Here is a 22,594-nt window from a genome sequence, read left to right on the forward strand (position 1 = left end):
GGTAGCCAGCCCAAAGCCACATGATGACCACACATCCTGAGAATGGGTAAGGGTCAAAGCTATAAGTGTGCTCTTACAGCAACAAATTTGGAGTCCCTCCCCTACACTAAGGCACTGATTTTTGAAGCAATGATTTTTTTGAGTTGTAGTAACATCTTATCTTCAGGTTCTCTCCTTCTAGCCACGCCTTCCAAAAGACTGTTCAGACCCTGGCCAACCTTGACCAGACAGAACAGCAGCAGAACCCTCCACTAATAACACCCAGCCTGAACAGGCTTTGCTAATGCAGAAGCACACGGCCAGCTATTTACATCCTCAGAATTAATTCTTTTCCTTCCTTGGAACTAAAAGCTTCTTGCAACGCTTGCAGTGCAAGGAGCATGATGCAGTGAACATGGGCAGATGTGTTATTTTTAAATCAACCTCACTGCAGTTCTCAGCAGGATTTACCCAGGCCAAAATAAGCATCAGACTTCGGTTGCATCTGGCTGTTTATAACAACCCATGCAGTTTGAAAGATTTTGCTAGAGACTGCAAGAGATTCCTGCTCCCCCACAGGGTGGATGCTTCTTTATCTTTAGGAAAACCCCCTTGTAAGAGCAGCCAGATTACACAAGTCTCTAGCATCTTCTACACCCATTACATCAACTGTACCATGCTCAGAAGGCAGCTTTACACCAAGCACAAACAACAGCAACAGAGACGAGCCAACACTCACCTGTGGCCAAACACTTGCTGGCATCCCCAGCTGGAGATGCCCGGATCCGATAGGGAGAGGACGGGATATCATCTCCACCATACTTCACACCAATTGTATAGCGGCCCGTTTTGTCGGGGACATAGGTGACTGTGTAAGTGCCATCCTTGTTGTCATGAATGTCCGCTCTCTTGGGTTTGCCCTCTTGGTCCTGAGGAATGCAAACCAGAAGATTTAGGCACCATGAAGTTAGTTATGAATTCCTTTAGCAGGGCAGCAAATCTGTTCACAACCATATTTACATAGTCTCAAACAGATACAGAACTGCAGCTTTCTGAGGGTTAAATATATTTCACTCAAGGACTAGTACCAGGAATAGACTATTAGGAGCAAAAAGATATCAGACCACTATAAAACAATCAGCGCTATCATTAACTACCCTTTGTTTGATATGAGAATGTTTATAAGATGCAGCAAGGCATTTTAATGAACTTTGTATTAATTGTAAGAAGATTTAGTCTTCATTATCATATCGCTGCTGGAAATGAAGAACACTTCCCAGGTCCCCGAGGCACAGATCAGGAGCCAGACTGTGCAGCTCTGTCCTGACAAAGCACTGAGTAGTTTTGGCCAGCTGTTCCCCAAAAGGTTTGAGGTCGGCAGGAAGCATTACTGCAGTCTGCCATCAACCCTCCTGGATGAGGCATCCAGCTCCTGACACATTGCAAGGTCTACGGTTAGAAGCAGGTCTATGTAGTCCCTTCAACTACCATTGAATTATACTGAATACAAGAATTAAAGAGATGCATAAACAATACAGATCTGAGCTTCAGCATCAAGCTTTCACATCTACAATCAAGATCAGCACTGTGCATAATGTTTCTGACAGAGCTACTCCCAGACTCAGCTTTCAGTGCAACTCATCAGCTGCAAAGTGTTGAAAAGAACATTTTAGAAAAATGTTTCTAAATGTTTCTAAAGCATTTTAGAAAGTCTTCCAGGCCTGCTTACAGGGAACCACATGTTGACCTCATTCTGTATTTTAAGACTTAACACTGCCTGGGGTACAGTATAAGCTGCAAAGGACTTGAGATTTTAGGTACAGCACCAAAGAGCTTACTTCTTTCAGGAAGGCTTGTAAAACGTTTGACATTCAACAGCTTAGAATGAGAAGCAAACAAATGCCGTGAGGAGGATCACCTATGCACTCCCACCATGAAGGACTTGTGGAACTTGATCTTCAAAGCCACGGCCAGGCTGGGAGCTCTGATAAGCATTTTGGATCCTTTAAGAGCACAACTGCGTGCCAGAATAAAGGCAACTGCTTTGCTGCACCCGAGCAGACAGTGGGACAGTACGGGAGCAAGAATGCAGAAGGGCAAGTACAACCAGCCATGCCATGACCTAGGCATGCCAGAGCTGAGAAGTGTGCTTTATGGCCCACTAACCAGAGACCTTTTTGCTGAGGCCACAGAGTCCAGGCACCAGAAGTTTCAGGAAGAGCAATAACAAAGTAAAATAAAAACATTCCTGTAGTAGCTCCTTAAGCAACTTATGACTTTTGGCAACCTTGAGGGAGGCTTGTTTGTTAATTTATCATCATATAATGCTCAGTGTGGATGTTATCTCATGGCCTTGCTGAACTACACTGCTAGAAGGCTGTCTCCATTTCAAATTCCAGCATTTTCATAATCTTACAAGAAACTATTTATCTCATTTTGGGCATTTGCGGAGTGTAATGTTAACCAAGAGCCAAATATAGCATGGATGATGACTTTAAGACAGAAGCCTCATAAAAGCAGCCTCAAGAACTTCATAAACACAGAGTGCAAGACTTTCCTGTACCAGAGCTTAAGGTCCAGCCAGCAGCCCAGTCTCCAGGACATTGGGTATTGTCAGGGTACAGCTGTGGACGCTTCCGATAGGAGCCACCCATGCCCACCTAGAACAACGTGTTTCCACTCCAGCTTGGTTTTGTAGTTACTTACAGTGATCCGTACAGCCAGAAGTCCCTGCCCAGCATCCTTAGCATCCACAGCGAACTCCACAGGCAGGCTGGCTGGTATGCCGTAGGAACTGAGACCTGGTCCGCTCGCCGTCACTTTACTGGCATCATACGTAGGAAGCACCTTCACCTTGAAGGGACTTAAAGGGAAACCTGTTACTGCCCCCTCCTCCTAAGTCAATGGCTGATAGTTACTGCAGTACATGCTGAGGTGCGGATACACTTCCCCTACGGCATCTCTGCTGTAGGTGCAGCAGCAGGCTCGAACCACCACTGAACCCCGAAGTCATGCACGGAGCTGCACTGGTTAAGTAGAAAGCACCACAGCTAGCCCTTAAACAGTGCTCACATGCTGGGAGAGCATGATCAGGTCATTAAATCTTCAGTTCACCTAAGTTTATCTTTATCACCTTACCTGCGAGGAATCTCTTCATCAGCATATTTGACAGAGACCATATAGGGTCCCTCCTGCGTAGGGGTGTACACCACTGTGTGGGTGCCATCTCCGTTGTCTACTACATTAACAGGCTCCACAACTCCTAAAAAAAGCAACAGAATTTTCTCAGCTGTGCTATTAAAACTCAATTCCTCACCAGCCATTTACTGCACAAAGCTCCAAGATGCACTGCTCATTTACAGTTTGCAACAAGTTAAACTTCAATTTAATTTTTTTTCTAATGAAGGCAATGGCTTCAATTTATTTAATTTTTTTTCTAATGAAGGCAATGGGCATGCATCAGTGATCAGTCTCCCTTATTTTGTATTCAAAAGCCACTGACGTGAGAGATTTGTTATCCACTGCTCCCTGGGCTCTCGTCTTCTCGCTGTAAACAAAAGCTAGCATGAAAATACTGGAGAAAAATCTGCCTTTCTGTACAGTCCAGGTCAAAAGCAATTGCTCAAAATACACTGAAGATCTTTCGAGCAAGAAAGTAAGTAACGGTTATAGTTGCCTGAATTGTCGTTTACAAGATTACTTACTGTTACTGGGATTCATTGCACAGAATTGAGCCCTAAAGCCAGCTGGTGCATAGCATTCACCAGCTGAGTCTTTCACAATCAGGTATTTGGAAAGACAGGCTCGCTGCCTAGGCAGGAGAGCCCTGCAAGCTGCCAAAGTCTTAAGAAAGCAGGATCAATTATTCAATTTGCATTAAGCTAAATCTACAGCAGATTACGTGACATATCAGTTCAGATCAACACACAAAGCAGTCTACAATTAAAAGTTGGCTTTAAAACACAGGAAGGATTAGCAGTAAAGCAAGCGCAAAAGAAATGTATAGTTGCCATGCAAAGCCTAAAAGCAATATCGTTGGTTCCCACTTCCTCCTCCAGGTGATTCTTGCTGTTGCCAGTTGGATTTCCAAGAGCCAAAATTACCAGTAGTTAGAGTTCAAACCTGTCTCAGTGTCACCCTTTGGATCACCTTTAAAGAAATCCGAAATCGCTTTTGATGGGGAGCGCCGTCCCTGGGAATCCGTCTCATCCGCTAAAATTAAAGAAGGGTTACCTGAGGGGCACCCGCACCAGCATGACGTCACACTCGAGTGTGGAAGCAGCTCTCACCTCCTAGCAAGGTGAGACTTGCAGCCAAAAGGTACTCGCTGCTGAGATACTGTGCCACCGAGACACAGCTTTCTAGGTTAATGCACACATCATTAACGCTATTGCTTGAGGGTCTTGCTGCTCTCTGGGGACCACTGAGGGGTTCCACCACATTTCAGAGACTCCTGCAACCCAGTGGCATGGGTTTCCCAAGTCACCATTCACATGTGAGACTTCAGATTTACTTTTTGATTTCTAAATCTAAGCCACAATTTTTCACCACTGATGGTTACTCACATCACTTCTCCCAGCTCTGAAGATTAGGATAAAGCCAAAGACACTACCTAAAGCAGCACTACCAAAGACACAGTTCTCTTACAGCATGACACATGGGTCAGCTGTCAAGGTGCACACGCCAGATGAACAGGAACAGAGGGAAATGCTCATTCAAGTGGTATCACCACCTTTGCAAGCAGGGCCAGGACCACGTTACCGATCCAAATGCAGAAATGGGGGCACAGCTGGATGGAGTACTTCAGTTCTTACCTCTAGGTCCTGCCACCACCACCTCAAGGGGAGCTACTCCTGCCTTGCTGGTGTCTACAGTGAAGGACTGTGGGATTTTGGCTCGAACAGCTGTTCCCAGACCTGGTCCTGCTATCTTCACCTTGCTGGGATCCACAACATCCTTCACTGGAACCTTGAAAGGACTGCCTGGAAGTTAATGCAGCAAGTGTTAAACACCACAGATTTAACAGTTACAGGAAGCCAAAGGTCTTTTTCCCTTCTTTTCCTTGGGCTTTTTTATTACTATCCCTCCACCTCAAGCAGGAATGACAACCCCACAGCCTCCATGCTAATTTTCTGCTTCTGCAAAAGCTAGAAGTGTAATGATAGTGCTTCTACATTTTCACTGTCTACTCAACAATTCAGTTGTGATCCATCTGCTTCTCACACCTCAGAAAAAAATGCATGAAAGAAACCAGAAGTGCAAACGAAGCATCATGCAGGCACTTGTTTCCTTCATGCTTTACCAAGTTCAGTATGTTGACAAATAAAATGGGACCAATGGGAAAGAATCGGCTCACTCACAACGTCTAGGAAAGAATACTTAGACATATGCTGTATGACAGCACGTAAGAACTCGAACATTGCAGCAAAATGTGTCTAGTATTTAGGAGCATTTAATTCTTGGTATCAAGCAAAATATCCTTCTTCTAATCGTGAACTGCTGGATGCCAGATGTACCTGGAACATTCCTTAAGCCTACTTCACTTCAGCTTAACATCCAGTGCAAATGCATACACAGGTAAACATCTGGTTTAGGAAACAGTTACTATGCTTTCTGCAGTGACCAAAACTTGCAGTGTTTAATATAATCCCAATGACAAGCTCACCCATTAGACCATCTTAATGCAGAACAGAGTCTCAAAGGCATCCACATACCAAAGGGCTATTTTCTTGACCTAATGTATTACGTACCACTTGTGCATAATACCAGTTATTTGTCAAGGGCTAGCGTCCTTTTCCCTGTCCCACCCATCTGCACCCGCTCTTTTGTTCCCCCCTGCAGGTGCTAGTCTTAACAAGGCTCCTCCATATCCCCACAGAGGCCATTTCAGAAGCGAGAAGAGACTGCAGCCCTTCCTCAAAACTACTGCAACACAGCACAAAGTGCTCCACACTTCCCTGCCAGGTGTGAGGAACAAATGCCACCACTCTTTCTGCCTGAATTCCCAGGAAAAGCAGAAAGTCAAAACCTCAACATCCCCCAGCAGGAGCAAGATGCAGCCAAGGCACTGAGTCCTTAGCTCAACACCTTCCCTCTTCTGAAAGCCACTGAGCAAGAGCTCTTACCAGGAATATGCTCTCCCCCGTATGTGATGTTAACATCATAGTCTCCTGGAACATAAGGAACATACTCGGCACTGCAGCTGCCATCCTTGTTATCTTTACAGCTAATTTTAGACTCTGAAGGTCCTTCAACAGTTATTCCAAGGCCACCAATTCCTGCCCCTCTGCAAGACAGAAATGCACGTTGTTAGAATTACCTGCTTCTAACAGCAGCTTCATAGCCTTTGCATGCTCTGGCTGCATTTTTACCCTTATTGGAAATGCAGTAACCCGACTTCTGATGTCCAGCCTTCAGCATGCTCTGGCATGCAAAGCCGTTCAGCATAACGTCACTCGCATTTTCCTAGTATTTTATTCTGAACCACTATCAACCCCTAATCTCTGCAAAGCAGAGTGCTCAGTATGCGATGAGGTAGCACACACAGTAATCAGAAGGACACTGCTTGGCCTTTTTATAGATATTTGTACTGGGTTTAGCATCCTGCATCGCACAGCCCACTACACTCCTCCCTCCCTCAGATATTCCTTAAGGATCAAATAGGCCTAGTTACCTGGTGACAACTGAAAAGGCGTTTGGCTGATTTGTGAAAGCTTCTTTGAGTCCAGGCCCTTGTGCCTTTACACGTGATGGATGGCAGCCCTCTGTCACATTCACTCTGAAGGGACTGTTTGGCACAGGTACGCCATCATAGGTTACGTTGACTGTGTGTGGACCTGTTAAGAGGAGGAAAACGTCCTGAATATCTTAAATATTCTCATCACTTATCACTTCTACAAGATGCTACAGACTTAAATGTCAGTATATGGGTAAGAGCTTCCTCCTGCATTTCACAAGACTTCACTAGTGTTCCATAACCAAGATGCCACCTACGTACTGTTCTTCTGAAGCCAAGTTACCATAAGTCAGTTCTTCAAGTTAAAATACAGCTACTTCCTGCAGAATTAGCTCCTCTACTAGCAAAAATCTTGCTAAGATGCCAACAAGTTACTGGCAGACCTCAGCAATTTGCCAAATGAAAGTGTCAGAAGAGCTGCCTGCTCTTGGTTTTCCCCTCTCAAGAAAAAAAAAAAGGCAGCCAGAGGTTACCCTTTTCAAATGGCGTGTACTCTACTGAATACGTTCCATCGGCATTGTCTTGGATGAGACAGTCTGCAGGAGAGCCGGACGGGCTCGTGATCTGCGTCCTGATGTGGTCACCACCAGCCTTCGTTAGAGGTCGAGCATCCACAGTGAACTCGGTTGTAGCTTCTCGGAAGACATCTGCAGGATACATTTTGAAGAGTCACTTCAAGAACCGCATGTATTTCCGACAACAAAACATTTTTGTGAACCAGAATGATAAACAACTCATTTGGGAACATACCGAAACACCCCCGTCCAAGGGTCACCATGGGAACACACAAGGCTATTACAACTTTTAATGCTCAGAATACTCTGTGCAGGATAAAGGACTGCAAGTCCTACAAACTCTGATAATAAGTTATTCTCACCTTTTCCTTCCACTCCTGGCCCAAACACTTTAACTCTGCTTGTGTCCACAGCTGGCTCCACTTTGACCCGGGCTGGGAATTTAGGCACTTGCTCTCCTCCGTATCTCATCTTGATCGTGTACATGCCAGCCGAGAGCGGCACATACGTTACGACATAGGTCCCATCTTTGTTATCATCGATCTGGACCTCGGCTTTGGAACCAGCATCCGACACCATGTCCACCCGCAGGTCCCCGGGACCCGCTTCCGTGCAGTCGACGTTCAGCAGCCCTGCCTCACCCACTTTACCACGTTCCAGACCCGGGCCCGTGGCAATGACTTTAGAGGCATCAAACGGCATTTCTATGTCTGCCTTAAACGGCGAACCAGGAATGTGAACTTCTTCGAAAAGGATGTTTACGAAATACTCGCCAGGCTTCGTAGGCAGGTAGGAGACCGAGCAGGTTCCATCGCCATTGTCTGAGCATTCAATTTTAGCTTCACACGGGCCTTCTACCGTCAAACCCAAACCTCCAGTTCCTGCCCCTTTGGTATCTATTGTGAATTGGGCTGGTTTTCCAACAAGGCCCCCGCGGAGTCCTGGACCATGAGCTTTTACCTAGAAGAGAATATGCAGTTGAGATAAACTCATTTTTTCATGTTATTGCTAGCACAGACTGCCCAGTTAGATTTGTTTGTATGTGGGACTATTAACAAGCTCTTAAAAACACACAGAAAGTAGTGTCTCCTTTGCCACTCCTCCCAGTTTTACCATAAAGTTGCTATCTTTCCTCCAAAAAGGTTTCTAGGAAAGGATATTCATACTCTCACCATAGCTGGTTTTATATAGCCATGGGATATAAAAGGTAGAAACGTTAAAATATTTGATGGCTGTACACACATTTTTCTTGAAATCTATTTCCTTAGACAGAAGCTTCTCTACTACAGTCGAGATGCTCATGAGGCCAATTTCTATTAAATTAGGAGCAACACGTGTATTTGCTCTCCTCCGTATCTCATCTTGATCGTGTACATGCCAGCCGAGAGCGGCACATACGTTACGACATAGGTCCTCATACTGCAGGATGCTTGCAGCATTCTTAATTAGTTCAATGTTTTTTCAAATACAGTGTTATGGGAATAACTTCCATGAGTCAAGGAGCCTGCAAAAGGAACGACGCAGCGCACTGAGTAAGGATGTTCCTGGGTCTGGTTTGGCCAAAACCAAGCCAAGTCTCATGCAATAGCCCACAATTCAGCTTTCAGGTATCAGTTGCTGTTACAGCCCTAAACCATTCACTTACCTTGGAGGGGTCTGGAGGTAGCGTGGCCTCCACAGTATAGGGGCTCCCTGGGATTGGGTTGCCATCATAACTCACATCCACCACGTACAGTCCTTCTTCCCTTGGGATGTATTTTGCAGTGCTGCACTCCTTACCCAGGACTGGTTCCACCAGACATGGCACAGCTTTCCTCATAGGACTGGAAATATTAACATCCAGTTTACCTTGCCCACCAGCTCCTTTGGTGTCAATTACAAATTCCTGATCCTTCCCTACTTCCACTCCTGAAAAAGACAAAGCTTATATTACTACATTTAGTACTCAACAGCAGACAGTGCTCCAAGAAATCTCTCATGCACATATCACTGAGGGAGCAAGCATTGGCAGGGCACTGCTCAGTCTGCGTCCCTCTGCATGCAAAAAAAACTGCGAAACCAAACAAAAAAAGAAACAAGCGCTTTGGTTAGTCGGAGCTACAAAGCTACAGTGCTAAACAAGCCTGTAAGACATGGCCTGACAGTATCAGAGGCTCATTTCAGGAACGCAACAGTATTTCACAGCCCTAAGTTCTTCTGCTTTTAGACAACAAAGAGACTATATGAATGACATTCTACACTGTAGCAGTTACATATATTTGAACGAACAGCCAACTAGCCCCAAGGAAACCAGATTTCATCAGCAGGTGCCCAGCCTGGTGAAAAGTCCAGCTCTGTTCACCACAAGGGACTAAACCCCAACACATGCTTTGTCCACATTGCTATGTAATCTTTGCCAAAAAAAAAACCCCACACTTAAATTGAAATTCAGTCCTCAAGAGGACCAGCTAAGTCAGTGGTCAAGCTATAAAGTTGGAGCTAGTTGATCCCCAACTGTGCCAATTTAAAAAGAAGATTGTTTTGCCCACTTCTGTTCCAGCAGGACGTTGGCTATCACCCAGATTCAGGAGACACTTCAGAGGCAGAGGTACTTACTGTTTTCGAGTCCATTGACTTTAACTTTGCTTAGGTCTAGCGGAGCAGCAACACCCACAGTGAAAGGGCTTTTAGGAATAGGATCACCACCGTAAGTTACCAAAACCTTCATTGGGCCCTAGTTGGAGAATTTACAAGTTAGCTCAGTTTCTCACTTCAGACGCACTAACATCTGAGCAGTACATAACCACTTCACCTAATCCATTTCAGCTGACCACAGCCAAACTTACTGGTTTATGGACTCTCAAGTTCTCATCCCACTGCACCCCTTCAAAGTATTAAATGGTTTTTATTTAATGCAGGAAGAGAGAAAGAGACGGTTCTTTCCAACATTTAATTAGACTATATTCAAGCTGCCTGGCAAAACCTCCGGCTCAGACTGGCTCCCACCCTCCCGGTACTCAGACCCGACAGCTGAATGAATGTCCCAGTGCTCCAGACCAGGTATCCCCTTCCACTGCACGGAGAGGCCAGGCCAAAGCCAAGCCTGCAAAGAGGCCATATTATTACAGCATCTGAAATACCAGGGTTTTAAGCTCTACAAGTCAGAAAGATTAATGCTCTTGTGTATTTTGGCTGCAATACCGCACAGCCATGGCAAGCTCCAGCCCACGATGTATGCTCCTTTTATTCTCTCCTACCGCAGTCCATATTTTAGCTATATTCACTGTTTGCTTACTTTTCGTTCTTGGCCGGTTCAGCTCCCAAGTGAAATAATCATGGATGTTTCACACAAGCTAGTGAATAGCTTCCATGATTATTCTTGGTTGTTTTCAGAAAACACACACACGGGTAGCTGTAGCAACACCGTGAGATAGATAAGGCTGAGTAAACAGCATTAAACCAAGGCTCCTCTGCTGCTGACGCGGCCCCTCAGGAATTTAACTACCTAGTCCTTCCTCCCCCCGGCTCTGAAAAGTCCAGAGTCTCATTTGTAAGCTACTGCTTACAAACCTGAGAAAGACAGGTACGTGCTCACAGCCTGGAGGAACAACAAGGCTACTCTAATTACTGTGCAGTCTATTTTCATCTTCTCTTTTTAACCATTGCTTTCCTGCCACTGCTATCTGCGAGCATCTCCTGTAAGTCCACAGCTCCTCCGTGACCCAAGATACTCCTCCAGATGGGAGACACAAGTGGGAAACCTGGTTTGGGCATCCTGGCTTGTTTCAACACTGCTTTTCATGTGAAACATAGCAATCTGGTACTGCTCACACACACAGTTCAAACAACTTTGCTCCCTTCTGCATACCAACCCTGACTGAACAGGCAAAAGCTTCTCCAAACAGGCACACCAGCCGCATCCTGAGATCATGAAACTGCTTTATCCAAAAACAAACGCTAGCTCTATGGTGCTTCCAAGAATGCTAATCCAGCATTATCAGATAAATAATGCTGTAGTCCTCCTATCAGCCCACTTTTCTACAGCTACATTCAAGGAAGCTGGTGCAGATGACAGAGTAGCTCCTGTTTGTTCAGCAGAACAAGAGCAGCAAGACACTTTCATCTCAGCACTACAGCACCTACATCTTCAGAAATACATGAGATTCATGCATTCTGGCATTTAATGGCCCTTTACAAACGCGCAAGCACAGCATAAGGAAAAATACTTCTAGTTATTAGCAGCTTCCACTTTCAGCTCTTTAACGGTGTTGCTAGGAAGCATCTGTGAACCAAAATGAGTTAGACTGAATTTTTTTTTCCAACCCAAGGACAAGCCTCAAATACAGTCAAATACTTTGATGCATTTAATCTGCAGCCCAGCCTCCCTCCTCAGGACCAACTCGTTCACCTTCCTACTGGGGAGCTGTTGCACCATCACCCAAATGCTGTGCCTTTTGTCCCTGCTCTGGTTTGCACTACAGCTCCTTTGACAACAGCAGCTTGCTAAGAGGCGGCACACCACAGCCCGAACTCTGCAGGACCGTGGCAGCCCAGAGCAGCTGGTGCAGCAGCCAGCTCTGTTTCAGACCCCAGGAAGGTTCACCACCTTTCCTCTTTGACTGATAAGGTGTGGAATGACAACATGAGCTGTGCGCTACAGCTTCAGTATCTCACTTGTTCCCAGAAAAGAAAACAGTGAAAAGTTATCAATAACTACACCAGAAAACTGCATTACTGCTTTCCAATCCCAATTGTCCTGCAGGCTTTAGGGATCCCAGGGAACAGGACACCCTGGCAAGTTTTACCTGCTCATTCCTCTGTGCACAGGTACCAGGGAGGGAGGTCACGGCACTACAGCCACATGACCCATTCACTCTTGTATTCCTACAGGAGTCAGACCTACCTGCTGTATTGGAGTGTACCTAACAGTGTGGGAATAGTCATAGTTGTCAATGATATCCAGATCTGCCACTGCCTCTCCTGGAACCGGGCTGCTGAACTGCACATCCAGCGGTGCTTTTCCAGCTCCCTTGGTGAACACAGTGAAGTGCGTTGGCTTGCCATTTTCCACGCCTGAAGAAAAACGTTAATTCTAATTTACGCAGCGCTTGCACATAGAAACCCTTCCCAAGAAGCATTTGGAACCTATAAAGCCCAGTCAAGCAAAATGCCAAGGGAATGGTGTCATTTCCAATCACCTGGCACCCCCACCCCGCTGTATCCAGGACTGCATCGCTGCATCCCAGCAATGCTCAGCCAGGCAGTGGCTACCCCACAACAGCCCCTCACGGTCCAGCACTGGCTACACCATCTCAACCCAGCTCTCACCAGTTTTGTTCAGTCCAGGTCCTTCAGCTTTCACTTTGCTGGCATCGTGCGAGGGGTCCACTTTAATTCTGAACGGGCTGGCAGGAATTTCCTGCAACAGAAACACAGCTCTAAACATAACCAGGTCACTCTTCACTAGCCAAAACTAGACAGATAATCATTTTAAGATATTTCTGCTTTAACTCCAGCACCATCTTGAGTAAAATTTCGCCTCACTTAAACGCTCTGCTCTGCCTCACTGAGTAGTATCATTCAAAGTCTAGGGAAAAGTGAACAGCTGGACAGTTTGCAAGGCGCCCCCCCCCCTTTTTTTTTTTTAATGAAAACGGAAAACTTATTTTTATTCCCATGTTCCTTGGAGAGTCACTTAGGTTTTCTATCCTTTAGAAAGCAGCTTTGCCCCATCACCGAGATGACACTCATTATTGCCAGCCCAGCACATCACATGCTTGAACTTCAGTGTCTCCAGCCAACCCCTCTCATTTGCGTACCTTCAAGTACTACAAAAGCGTTTTTAGAAACAGTGACCAGACAAAGTGCCTGTGAACTGAAACGGAAGGAGCCAACTGTAAACTGCCACAGCCAGCTGTGAACTGGCACGTGCTCAGTGATTAAGGAGCAGATAAACAGACTCTAGAAACATCAGGCTGTAAAACGAAGATTACAAACCTCTCCTGCAAAAAGCACTTTAATAGTGTAGCGTCCAGCAGCAGGTGGTGCGTATTTCACTGTGAACGTATCATTAGCATTGTGGATGATGTCAAAATCTATGTCTTCTTCCTCATCGCTGACCACACGAGCATCACACTTAATTCCAACGCTGACATCACCTAGGAAAAGCAAATGGAGGTTTTGTTACTGGATGGTACAGACGTTGCTAGCCAAACAACCAGCACATTCCCATTTCCAGTAGTTGTTCCAAGTCACCATGTTAATTGATGCAACAGATCACATCACAATTCATTGCAAACTTCTGCTTCCCAACGTTTTTCCATGAAACAAGGAAAACCAGCATGAGACAGTACATAATCCCCCCCCTCACATGACCTGTGGTTTTGATACCACAGCAACAGCCCAGCCTGCCCTTACCTTCTCCCGCATCTGTGCAGTCAACAGTGAAGTGGGTTGGCTCATTCGCTTTCAGGCCAGTTCTCTCCACACCAGGTCCAAACACTTTCACTTTCTGAGGATGACTCCCTTGACCTATAAGGACCTACATGGATTCACAAGGGTCAGAATCACACATCTGTGTCACGCTCAAGACCACAGTCGAGTCAGAGCATTGCTTGGACAGAGGCTACAGGAAAACAGCACCAAGGTAAGAACGAATTGCCCCGACTCCCCCAGGCTGGGCTGATAGGAGACCTCCAACATGTGAGCTTGTAAAAACAGAAAGCGTTTTTCAAGTGGATAGATTTGTAAAAAAAAAAAAAAGGGAGCAGAAGAGCACACCTCCTTGAAATTCACAGGATTTTATCATCCTAGTTGTAATAACAAGGAGTTGTGAGCACAAATGTCCTACTTGGCTAGAACTAGTAATATCCATCTCTGTACTTACCCTAAATGGGCTATTGGGCACATTGGCTCCTCCCCAGACAACAGAAATTGTATGTTTGATTGGTTTAACTGGCACATAGGAACAGGCAAACACACCATCAGGCTTGCTCTTTATCTGGATATCGATAGGGTTTCCTTCTCCATCCTAAAAAGCAGTAATACCAGCAGAAGGTTCAGGTACTTTAGAAATGTTTGTATAGTTTGAACAGCCCAAGACTGTTCCAAAATCTGTTTTGTTTTCCCAGAACTGCAGCTCAGAAATACTGAAGAAACATGCAAATTACACCTCTGTAAGTCTTCCTCATTTAACACTTGCTCATTCCTAACACCATCCTACAACACATATTTTAACAAGCTCGCCTGAAATTCACAGGTTCAGAGACAGACACTTCAGGTGCTTCCAAACAGCAACTCCGGAGAATTACAGCTTGCTTGCTGAGGAGACTCCAAGTAAGGAAGCAAAGCCATGTATTTCATACACCAGGGACAAGTCACCTTGTCTTGAGCTTGGTTTGTTGCCTGACTACATTACACAGATCAAAGCACAGAGCTTTGAGAGAATTACACTTGCTCAGAATTAAGTGGTGTGTAAGCAAGTAGAAATACTTAAGGCATTTTTCTCAACAGTATTAAGGCCTTTTGCTGAAGTTTCACATAGCTGCCTTTGGCTTTTTACCTGTGCATACATCTTCAGAGGTGCTTTCCCAGCATCCTTGGTTTCCACTGTGAACTCAGCAGGATTGTTCACTATACAGCCAGTCCTCTCCAAGCCTGGGCCGTAAGCCTTCACCTAAAAAAACACCCCAAGAGTCTTAGCTTGCAGTTCAGACAGAGAAGTACAACTAAGCGATTTATTTCTGAAGACATTCCCCTTCCCACAAAACCCATGAAGCATGGGATACAAGTAGAGGTTAGTGTGAAAGTTGAGAATTTGGACTGATTCAGCAAGTTTTCATTACATTAAATCAAAACCACAACAGTGTTATTAGAAAAAGCTGAGTAATATCTGGCTGAAGCATGGCAAATTCAGAGCTTTAAGTAGAGGCAGCTTAAGAGTAAAGTTGGTTACCAGAAGCCTTCAGAAACATCTCTACTGTAGTTATATCAAAGATGTTATGTCATGGGTGAACTCTTATACACCACCTTATCTGGGTTGAAGTCTCCTGAAGCTGGTCGGATGAAGGCCATGTAAGGGCTGTCTTTTATGTCCTCATCATCACACATGATGTGCACAGCATATTCACCAGGCTCTTTGGGCCAATACTTCACATCACATGAGCCATCGTTCTTGTCATCACACTCAATTTTAGCCTGAGAAGGGCCTTCTATTGCAAAGCCTGAAAAAGGAACAAGTACATTCCTCGCGTTATGTTTGTGGTGGCTGCTAATTTAACACCACTTCCCCAAACTGCTTTTTATTAGCCGTAACCACGCGTGATGCTCTCTATCACCCTTCTCCAGCAATATAGGAGATAATTCATCATTCCTTCTGGATCTCAACCCACAAAACCACAGATTAACACTCCCCATCACACACATTCCTGTCTCTAGGACTTGCCTTTGATACTCTGACATAAGTTTGTGTTTAGACCAAAACGTCATACAGACATGTTTTTTTACTGCTGGGAAAGCTATTGTTTCTCATGAGTTCATTGCTAGCATTGCAATACATAAATATTTCAGGCAAACTAAGTAAAGTAACATACCAAGAGAGCCAACTTCTGTGCCAATGGACTCGACCACAAAGTCAGCCGATTTGCCCACAATCCCCTCATGCAGTCCTGGCCCCCAGGCTCGCACTTTCTGAGGACCTGCTTCATGACCCACTTGAACTTCAAAGGGGCTACAAGAAAAAAGCAAAGCATGGGATTAGAAATGAGGACAAATACAGCATCCATGTTTTTCCCCAGGCATTTTAATGAGGCTTTACATTGGATTTCCCAAATTAATAGATACTATCATGTGGTGGCACAGTGCCCAGCAGACTGTGTTTGTAGCAGAGAGGTCATCCAACCCATCACGTGCTTACATCTTGCACCACAAATCCTGAGTACTAAGTACTTGGCTTGCACTGCTTGCTGTAGCCCTGGACACTAAAATAACAGATTCCTTCAAAAACTCACAGCAAAGACCAAGCTGCATGACCCACCAAGTTTTATTGGGTTTTGTATTCATCATTTTGGGTTTAGCAAGACAGATGCGAATCACCCCTCAAAGCTTTCCCAAAATAAGCCACTGCAGCCCTAAAACAGGCTGTAGATAAACTGTCACAGCAACTGCTTGCCACTAACTTTGTCCCCCCAGAGTTTCTTCAAAGGTTAGTGTTGCTTTAAAAGTCCACCAACTACACAACCCACCAAAGGGCACAAAACCTCCAAAAATACTACTTCTAACTCACCTTTTTGGGATGTTGTGCCCACCCCATGTAATCGTGACAACGTACTTCCCTGGAGTAGCTGGATAATATTCAAATGCATATACACCATCCATAAAGCCTTTTTGTTTCACCAGCTCCTCCAAGCCCTCTGTTGAAAGATCAGTTCAGCATTAAACTTAACAGCTTGCATCCTGCCTTCAATTACTCAGACAAGTTCATGTTTTCTAGTATTTATTTTAGCTTGCAAGAATAAATTTCTTCCACCAGAAAAAAAAAGGTCAGGTTGTAAGGGAAGTTAGTTCTAGTTGTCCTCTAGGACAAAGACAGCAAACACTTCCAGAAGAAATACAGCAGAAAGTATTTTAAGTTACCAGACTTAATAGGTTCCCTTGTGTTTTATTTTCTTAGTCTGCAGTATGATGCATGTCATATGTTAAAACAAAAAAGCTTAACATTTGTCAGACTTTGCAACCACAAGTATGCAGAGAATGCCTACTTTTCATTTTCTTCAAGATGAAGAATTTAGGGAGAAAAGCTTAATACACTAAAATTTACATCGATATATCTGTTGCTTTCCAACCCCCCCCAACCACATTAAGCCACACAGTCAGAGCACTGTGTGTGTGGAGGAGGTGAAGGCAATACAATGCACCTTTTAATACCATCCCAGCCGGGGGGAGGTGACCGGCTCATGAGTACAGCATAAGTACAACATAAGCACAGCAGCTCCCCGAGAGCAGCAGCACAGCCACCACTGCTGGCAGCCTCAGGAGTCCACTGCACGAGCCAGCGGCCGCTGGCGCTCCCATCGCCCCAGCCTGCCGTGGTCCAGGCAGAGGGCCACATCCAGAGCTCAGAACACAGCAGAGGACCTGGGGACAGATCCTGGCAGAAGGTCTCCATGTCAGCCTACAGGTTCCCTGGACACTCTCCTCCCCTGCTCATGTGCCCGAGCATCCAGTGCAGCCAGGACTGCTGCTCTGAGCCATTCCTAGCTTTATGAGAGCAGATTTCCACCCTGCCAAAGACCCTGGAGCATGACTTGCTCCCACAGATCAGATGAAGATGCAGTGCGAACTACGGCAGGCAGACGCGTGGATGTTCTCAGTTTTGCTAACCAATATGTATTAAAATAGAGACCTAAAACCAGGTTTAATCTTACCCAGCCCTGCAGATCAAAACCTTCACACTAGACACAAAGTACCAGAAAACCCTTCTGAAATTTAGCTTTTTATGGTGATGCAAATCCCATCAGTTCCATCAGGCCACCACCTCCGTACTGCTCTTCCTTTTTGCAGCCTCCACTTCGCCCCCTTCTCCAAAACACATCCACAACACAAATTCATCCAAACACTTACTTGGTCCCTTTATAGTCACTCCGAGATCTCCGCTCCCCGCTGCTCTCGTATCAACCTTGAAGTCAGCTGTTTCCCTCATGCGGACGCCCTTGGGCTGCAGACCTCTACCAGTGGCACGACACGCATTCGGATTGCAGGCTGCAAGGGAATTTCAGACATCAATACCGTCTTTGATTCTCAACATACACGTAGCCTAGCCAGCCTGGAACAACCTTTAGTTTAATGTTGACTCAGGGCAACCACAGCTTAGCTTTCAGCACAAGTTTTAACGTTATAGCATTAAGGCAGACAGACAGGAGTCTGCCCAGCCATTGTCTATGTCCCATGGTTTTTGGGCAGTAGCATTCGGTGCAGCCAGGCAACACTGACCCCCTACAAGGGCCATTTTTTAGAATTAAAGCAAACACTCAAGCCCTGTTGCTTTCCAATTTGATGCCAATTATCAATACAAAAAACTTTACATGGCTATCACGTACTAGGCACAATGTTCTTGATGCCTTTCGCGTTGAGAAGCACACTGCAGCATGGGGTGAAGTTCCCCTTTGCAGATAAGCCCCAGTGAACAGTATTATTGTGCTGTTCTTTCAGAAGCACATGACTGGAATAACTGCTATTAGCAAAGCAGAGTTCTGCATGTGCTTCGTTAAGAGATGTCATGTCAAAACCCCCCTGCTTGCCACAGTTCACACTTTCAGAAGCAAAGCCATCAAGCCCTCTGCAGACCAAAGCAGCCATGGGTAGGGGCAATAGGTTACATATGGCTGAGCTTAAGCTTATGCTTGACCCCTTTACTCCAAGTGCTTCTCCAGGCCTGCAGAGTGGCTACATAAATAAGTAAAACGCACTTATGAACAGTTTTCGTTACACAATCCCAGCTATCACATGGTCTTCAACTCCAGAGACCTGAAGGGTTTGAAGAGACTTACAAATAATCACAGCTTCTCAGCAGTGTAAACCCAACATGCATGTCCCCAAAATACGCCGTGCTTACAGCAGGAGCACAAGTCTGCCAAGCAGCTCGTTAGGTTTTTACTCATTTCAATAGCTTACAAGTTTTACCCTCGCCCCTGCAGCAGCCAACATCGCTCCGCGTCCTACGCTGGATGGTGTAAGTGAAGATCGCATGCCATCTGCTAGCTCTGAAAACTCGGTGGGAGCATACAGGAGCGTGCCCAACGTGGAGTGGGAACAGCTCGCAGAGGCCTTACACAGCTGAGTCAGGCAGCTTGTGGTTAAGCCAGTTTCACTAACTGGGTCACACACCGCTTCAGTTCGCTTGCAACTTTCTTCCCAAACCCCAACAAAACCAAAAACCCTTTTGGCCGGGACAAGCTGCAGGCTAGAAGCTTTCGAAAAGCAAACATGACGGAGAATCCTGCACACCTCTTACCAACTATGAAGCCATTAGCAGTGAAGTCCAAAATTCCACAAATGGAGGGTAGCTCAGGAGAGATGAGCAGAGATCTAAAAGCGTAGGAGCACGTAAGGATGGAACAGAAAGCAAGTTAGGTGTCAGTTAAGGAGGAAAACAGTAAATATAGTCATTTGAGGAACAAAGGTGGAAAACAGCAAGACACTACAGAGCTGCATAAAACACTTCAAAAAAATACAAAGGGCAGCTTAACGTTCGGAGGTCTAGGCAGAAAGGAAACTCTAGCGACAAAAGCCATATTACTGTTAGAGAGCACTGTTTTACCCTGTGAATACCCAGGTGACCCACTGAATCAGGTCCAAGATGTTGAAAGGTACAGAGAATGTCCAAAGCAAGATTCAAGCATATTCTGTGATCACATCCAAGGAGAAAAGTAGCCATCTACATTTAGGTGCATTTTTAAAAAGCATACCCTCTCCGACAAGAACAGTGCAAGGAGTTTTGGGAATTGCCTCCCCAGCAAAAGTCACTTTGACGATGTGAGGACCAGCTTGAACAGGTTTGTAGGTGCAACGGTAGACTTGGTTGCCTTTGTCTTCTACTGCAACTTCAGCAAGGCTTCTCCCCTGAGGATCCTCCACTTCCACGTTCACATCACCCACACCGGCACCTGCAAAGGAAACAAGGCCAGCTGAGCCTTGACTTCCCCACAGCAACATACACTGCATTTAGGATCACAGCCAGCTGTCTGGGCTCAGCCAGCCGTCTTCTGCTACATTTCTAGGCACAGCTGAAGTGTTCAGCTTCTGCTGACAGCAACCAGACATTCAAGTGGGGAGGGGGCAAGACAGGATGGTGGCATCTCCATGAAGCCATCAAACTGACAGGTCTCTGCTGCTCCATCCACAGGGTTTCACAACAATAGTTAGTACTGAGTACACGTACAGCCTGGTTACCCTATTGCTGCCACCCCCGTAGCACCTCTATCACAGACTTAACCCACAACTTCACCAGTCAGTTCAATGTCTCAAGCTTTGAAGCAGTTTAGATTAAGAGCTCAGACAATGTGCATGCTGGTCTGGACAAGGATCCTTCTCTGCTGGACTATACGTATTCACTTTTGTTCAGACACCTGCTCCTCTCACATTTTATTCAACTCATCATGCAACAAAAACAGTTTTCCAGACACTTTCAGAGGCCAGACATGCCTTTACATGATTCAGACCGCTCCCTCTCCCAATTAGAGGCTGAACATAACACTTCTCCTCACTATAACCACATTTAATTTTATTTCTAAGCACCCTCAGGCAGAAGGCAATTTAAAATATGCTACTCAGCATATTTCTGTGTTTAAATACTTCAAGTAACTGCCCTAAGTAGTTTTGCATTGTTCTAAATGAATTAGCATTTGTAGCATCTTATTGACTCATTCCTCTAGGCTACAGCATTGGCCTAATAGCAGGCAACAAGTCACATGATGGACATGCCCTAATGAAGATAGTAGCCCTCTAATAATTACAATAGAAGTTGAAACCAGTTCATCATTGAAGTACGAACCCAAAGTAGCACTGCAGCAGGTTCTTTCTGTAAAGCTAAATACAGAACACATTAAGCATTCACAGTTTACTCACTGTTCATCCTTCAGAGGTGAGCATTTCACATTCCTGTTTAAAATGAGTTGGGGGAAGAAACCAGCCAGGAACTTGCCTGCTGCCATTCAGCAAGTTCATGGCAAATTTCTGGGTAATGCTTAGCACCTTCCTGCCCCAGCTCAGCTCCATACTTCCAACGTTTCATACACAGCTGAAGCCTCCAGAGCAGCCTAGCTGGCTCAAGTTCACCTCTGAACTTGATAGTGCTGCAAATCCTCATCCACTTTTCAGTTTGTTTATTCCTCCAAGGCTTAGGTTCTCCTCATGTTTGAGGAAGCTGCGGGATTTTGGCACTCATTCATCCTGCTTACCTGCTGTGTAGAGGTCAAAGTAGGTAGGCTTGTTGGCAATGTTCCCCGTCGCCTCCAGTCCCGGTCCCTTTGCTGTTACTTTGCTCGCATCTCCCTGGGCTTTGTCAACATTCACTTCAAACGGGCTCTTTGAGATGTGCTGCCCGGCAAACAGGACCGAAACCTAGAGACAGACAGTGTCAGCTCCAACCCACCGGGCAGAGGCAGAGCTCAGTGTCACTGCCACGTAGCCAAGCAGGGGTCAAGCGCCTGCATTCCTAGCACAGAGAGTCTATGCCTGAGAGGTGAGAGAGACCATCCATCCCACAACCTTCATCCTGTCCATGCAGCATAACTGCTGGCCACCTCCTTAAAGTGCTACTGATCATGGGGTCAGCCACACCAGTGGGGATGCTTGAATCTGGATGTGCCAATAAGAGGCAGATCACCATCCAGCAATGAAGTGGCAGCAGAAGTTGCATTTATCTTTTCAGGCTGGCTGTGGGGACCAGTCACTCAGGCAAGTGCCAAGCAACGGGATCACCCATCATAAACCTGCTTCCACAGGCGTCTGGGGACAGAGCTGGGTGGGGAACCTTCTCTGCAAAACCCCTATGGTGTACAATATCATCAAAAAAGAAATGCCTTATAGAAACAACCTGGTACTTTCCTCTGCGTCTCTGTCACAACCCACAAAACTGGCTTCATAAGCTGCAAGCAGTGGCCCCACGTGAGAGGAGAGCCAGCTATAGCACTTGATACACAAACACCCCCGCACTTTCTCCCAACACACACCCTCTTCCCCCTTGAGAAGGGGGCAGCCCAATAGCCCAGACAGAGAATTAAGGCCACATCAGATTACCTTTTCTTCAGGATGCCCAGAGTGGCTATTACACCATCAGTAAATAGGCAGCCCTCAGGGGCTCACGTTAACAGCCAGCAGAGCAGTGCGTTTAACAAGAGAATACTGGTTATTGACACGCAACCTACCTTGTGAGGTCCAGTAACCTTTGGCACATACTGAACTGAATAGGTCTTGTTTTTGTCACTGGACGGCGTTATCTTAGCCTAGGAGAGAAAACACATCCACATCATTGAGCTCTACCCACACACGCCAGCCTAAGACTTCTCTGGGTAGCGCTTGATACTGTGAACTATTTCCAGAGTCAGCAACGTCAGAGACACGTTGCTGTGGGAGCAGGGATCCTTGCTACCTCCTCTTCTCATATGGAAAAAACCCCATTGGTTTTGTCTTTACATGAGACGAAGCAAGCTACCTTCTCCCCACCCCAGCCCTTTCCCTTGCTGTTAATTGCTCTGCTAAGCCAGGCCAAAACTGAGGAGACATTAAGTCCAACATACAGCTGTATTTCTCTGGAATGTTGTAACATGATCAAGTGGAGCACTTGGATGAGAAGTTTCTATAAACATTAAAACCAGCATTTTAACTC

General features: G+C 45.7%; 1 protein-coding gene across 2 annotated transcripts in view; it reads right to left on the reverse strand.

Annotated features, from left to right (window-relative positions):
• Nucleotides 1-22,594, reverse strand: part of FLNB (filamin B) — a 73,380-nt gene that overhangs the window by 20,417 nt on the left and 30,369 nt on the right. For both annotated transcript variants that reach the window (XM_009284459.2, XM_009284458.2), the window contains exons 6-28: nt 22,134-22,211; nt 21,165-21,327; nt 19,674-19,871; nt 17,830-17,967; nt 16,493-16,619; nt 15,801-15,937; nt 15,238-15,431; nt 14,771-14,884; nt 14,096-14,239; nt 13,627-13,750; nt 13,207-13,367; nt 12,538-12,628; nt 12,113-12,282; nt 9,826-9,943; nt 8,876-9,138; nt 7,593-8,190; nt 7,189-7,362; nt 6,653-6,815; nt 6,105-6,265; nt 4,794-4,961; nt 3,118-3,241; nt 2,686-2,842; nt 719-908 (exon numbers count right to left, since the gene is read on the reverse strand). In XM_009284459.2, coding sequence (XP_009282734.2) covers nt 719-908; nt 2,686-2,842; nt 3,118-3,241; nt 4,794-4,961; nt 6,105-6,265; nt 6,653-6,815; nt 7,189-7,362; nt 7,593-8,190; nt 8,876-9,138; nt 9,826-9,943; nt 12,113-12,282; nt 12,538-12,628; nt 13,207-13,367; nt 13,627-13,750; nt 14,096-14,239; nt 14,771-14,884; nt 15,238-15,431; nt 15,801-15,937; nt 16,493-16,619; nt 17,830-17,967; nt 19,674-19,871; nt 21,165-21,327; nt 22,134-22,211 — 3,955 coding nt within the window. The remainder of the gene's footprint in view (nt 1-718; nt 909-2,685; nt 2,843-3,117; nt 3,242-4,793; nt 4,962-6,104; nt 6,266-6,652; nt 6,816-7,188; nt 7,363-7,592; nt 8,191-8,875; nt 9,139-9,825; nt 9,944-12,112; nt 12,283-12,537; nt 12,629-13,206; nt 13,368-13,626; nt 13,751-14,095; nt 14,240-14,770; nt 14,885-15,237; nt 15,432-15,800; nt 15,938-16,492; nt 16,620-17,829; nt 17,968-19,673; nt 19,872-21,164; nt 21,328-22,133; nt 22,212-22,594) is intronic.

This window comes from Aptenodytes forsteri, unplaced genomic scaffold, assembly GCF_000699145.1.
Source record: "Aptenodytes forsteri isolate BGI_AS27 unplaced genomic scaffold, ASM69914v1 Scaffold53, whole genome shotgun sequence".
NCBI classification, from domain to species: Eukaryota; Metazoa; Chordata; class Aves; order Sphenisciformes; family Spheniscidae; genus Aptenodytes; species Aptenodytes forsteri.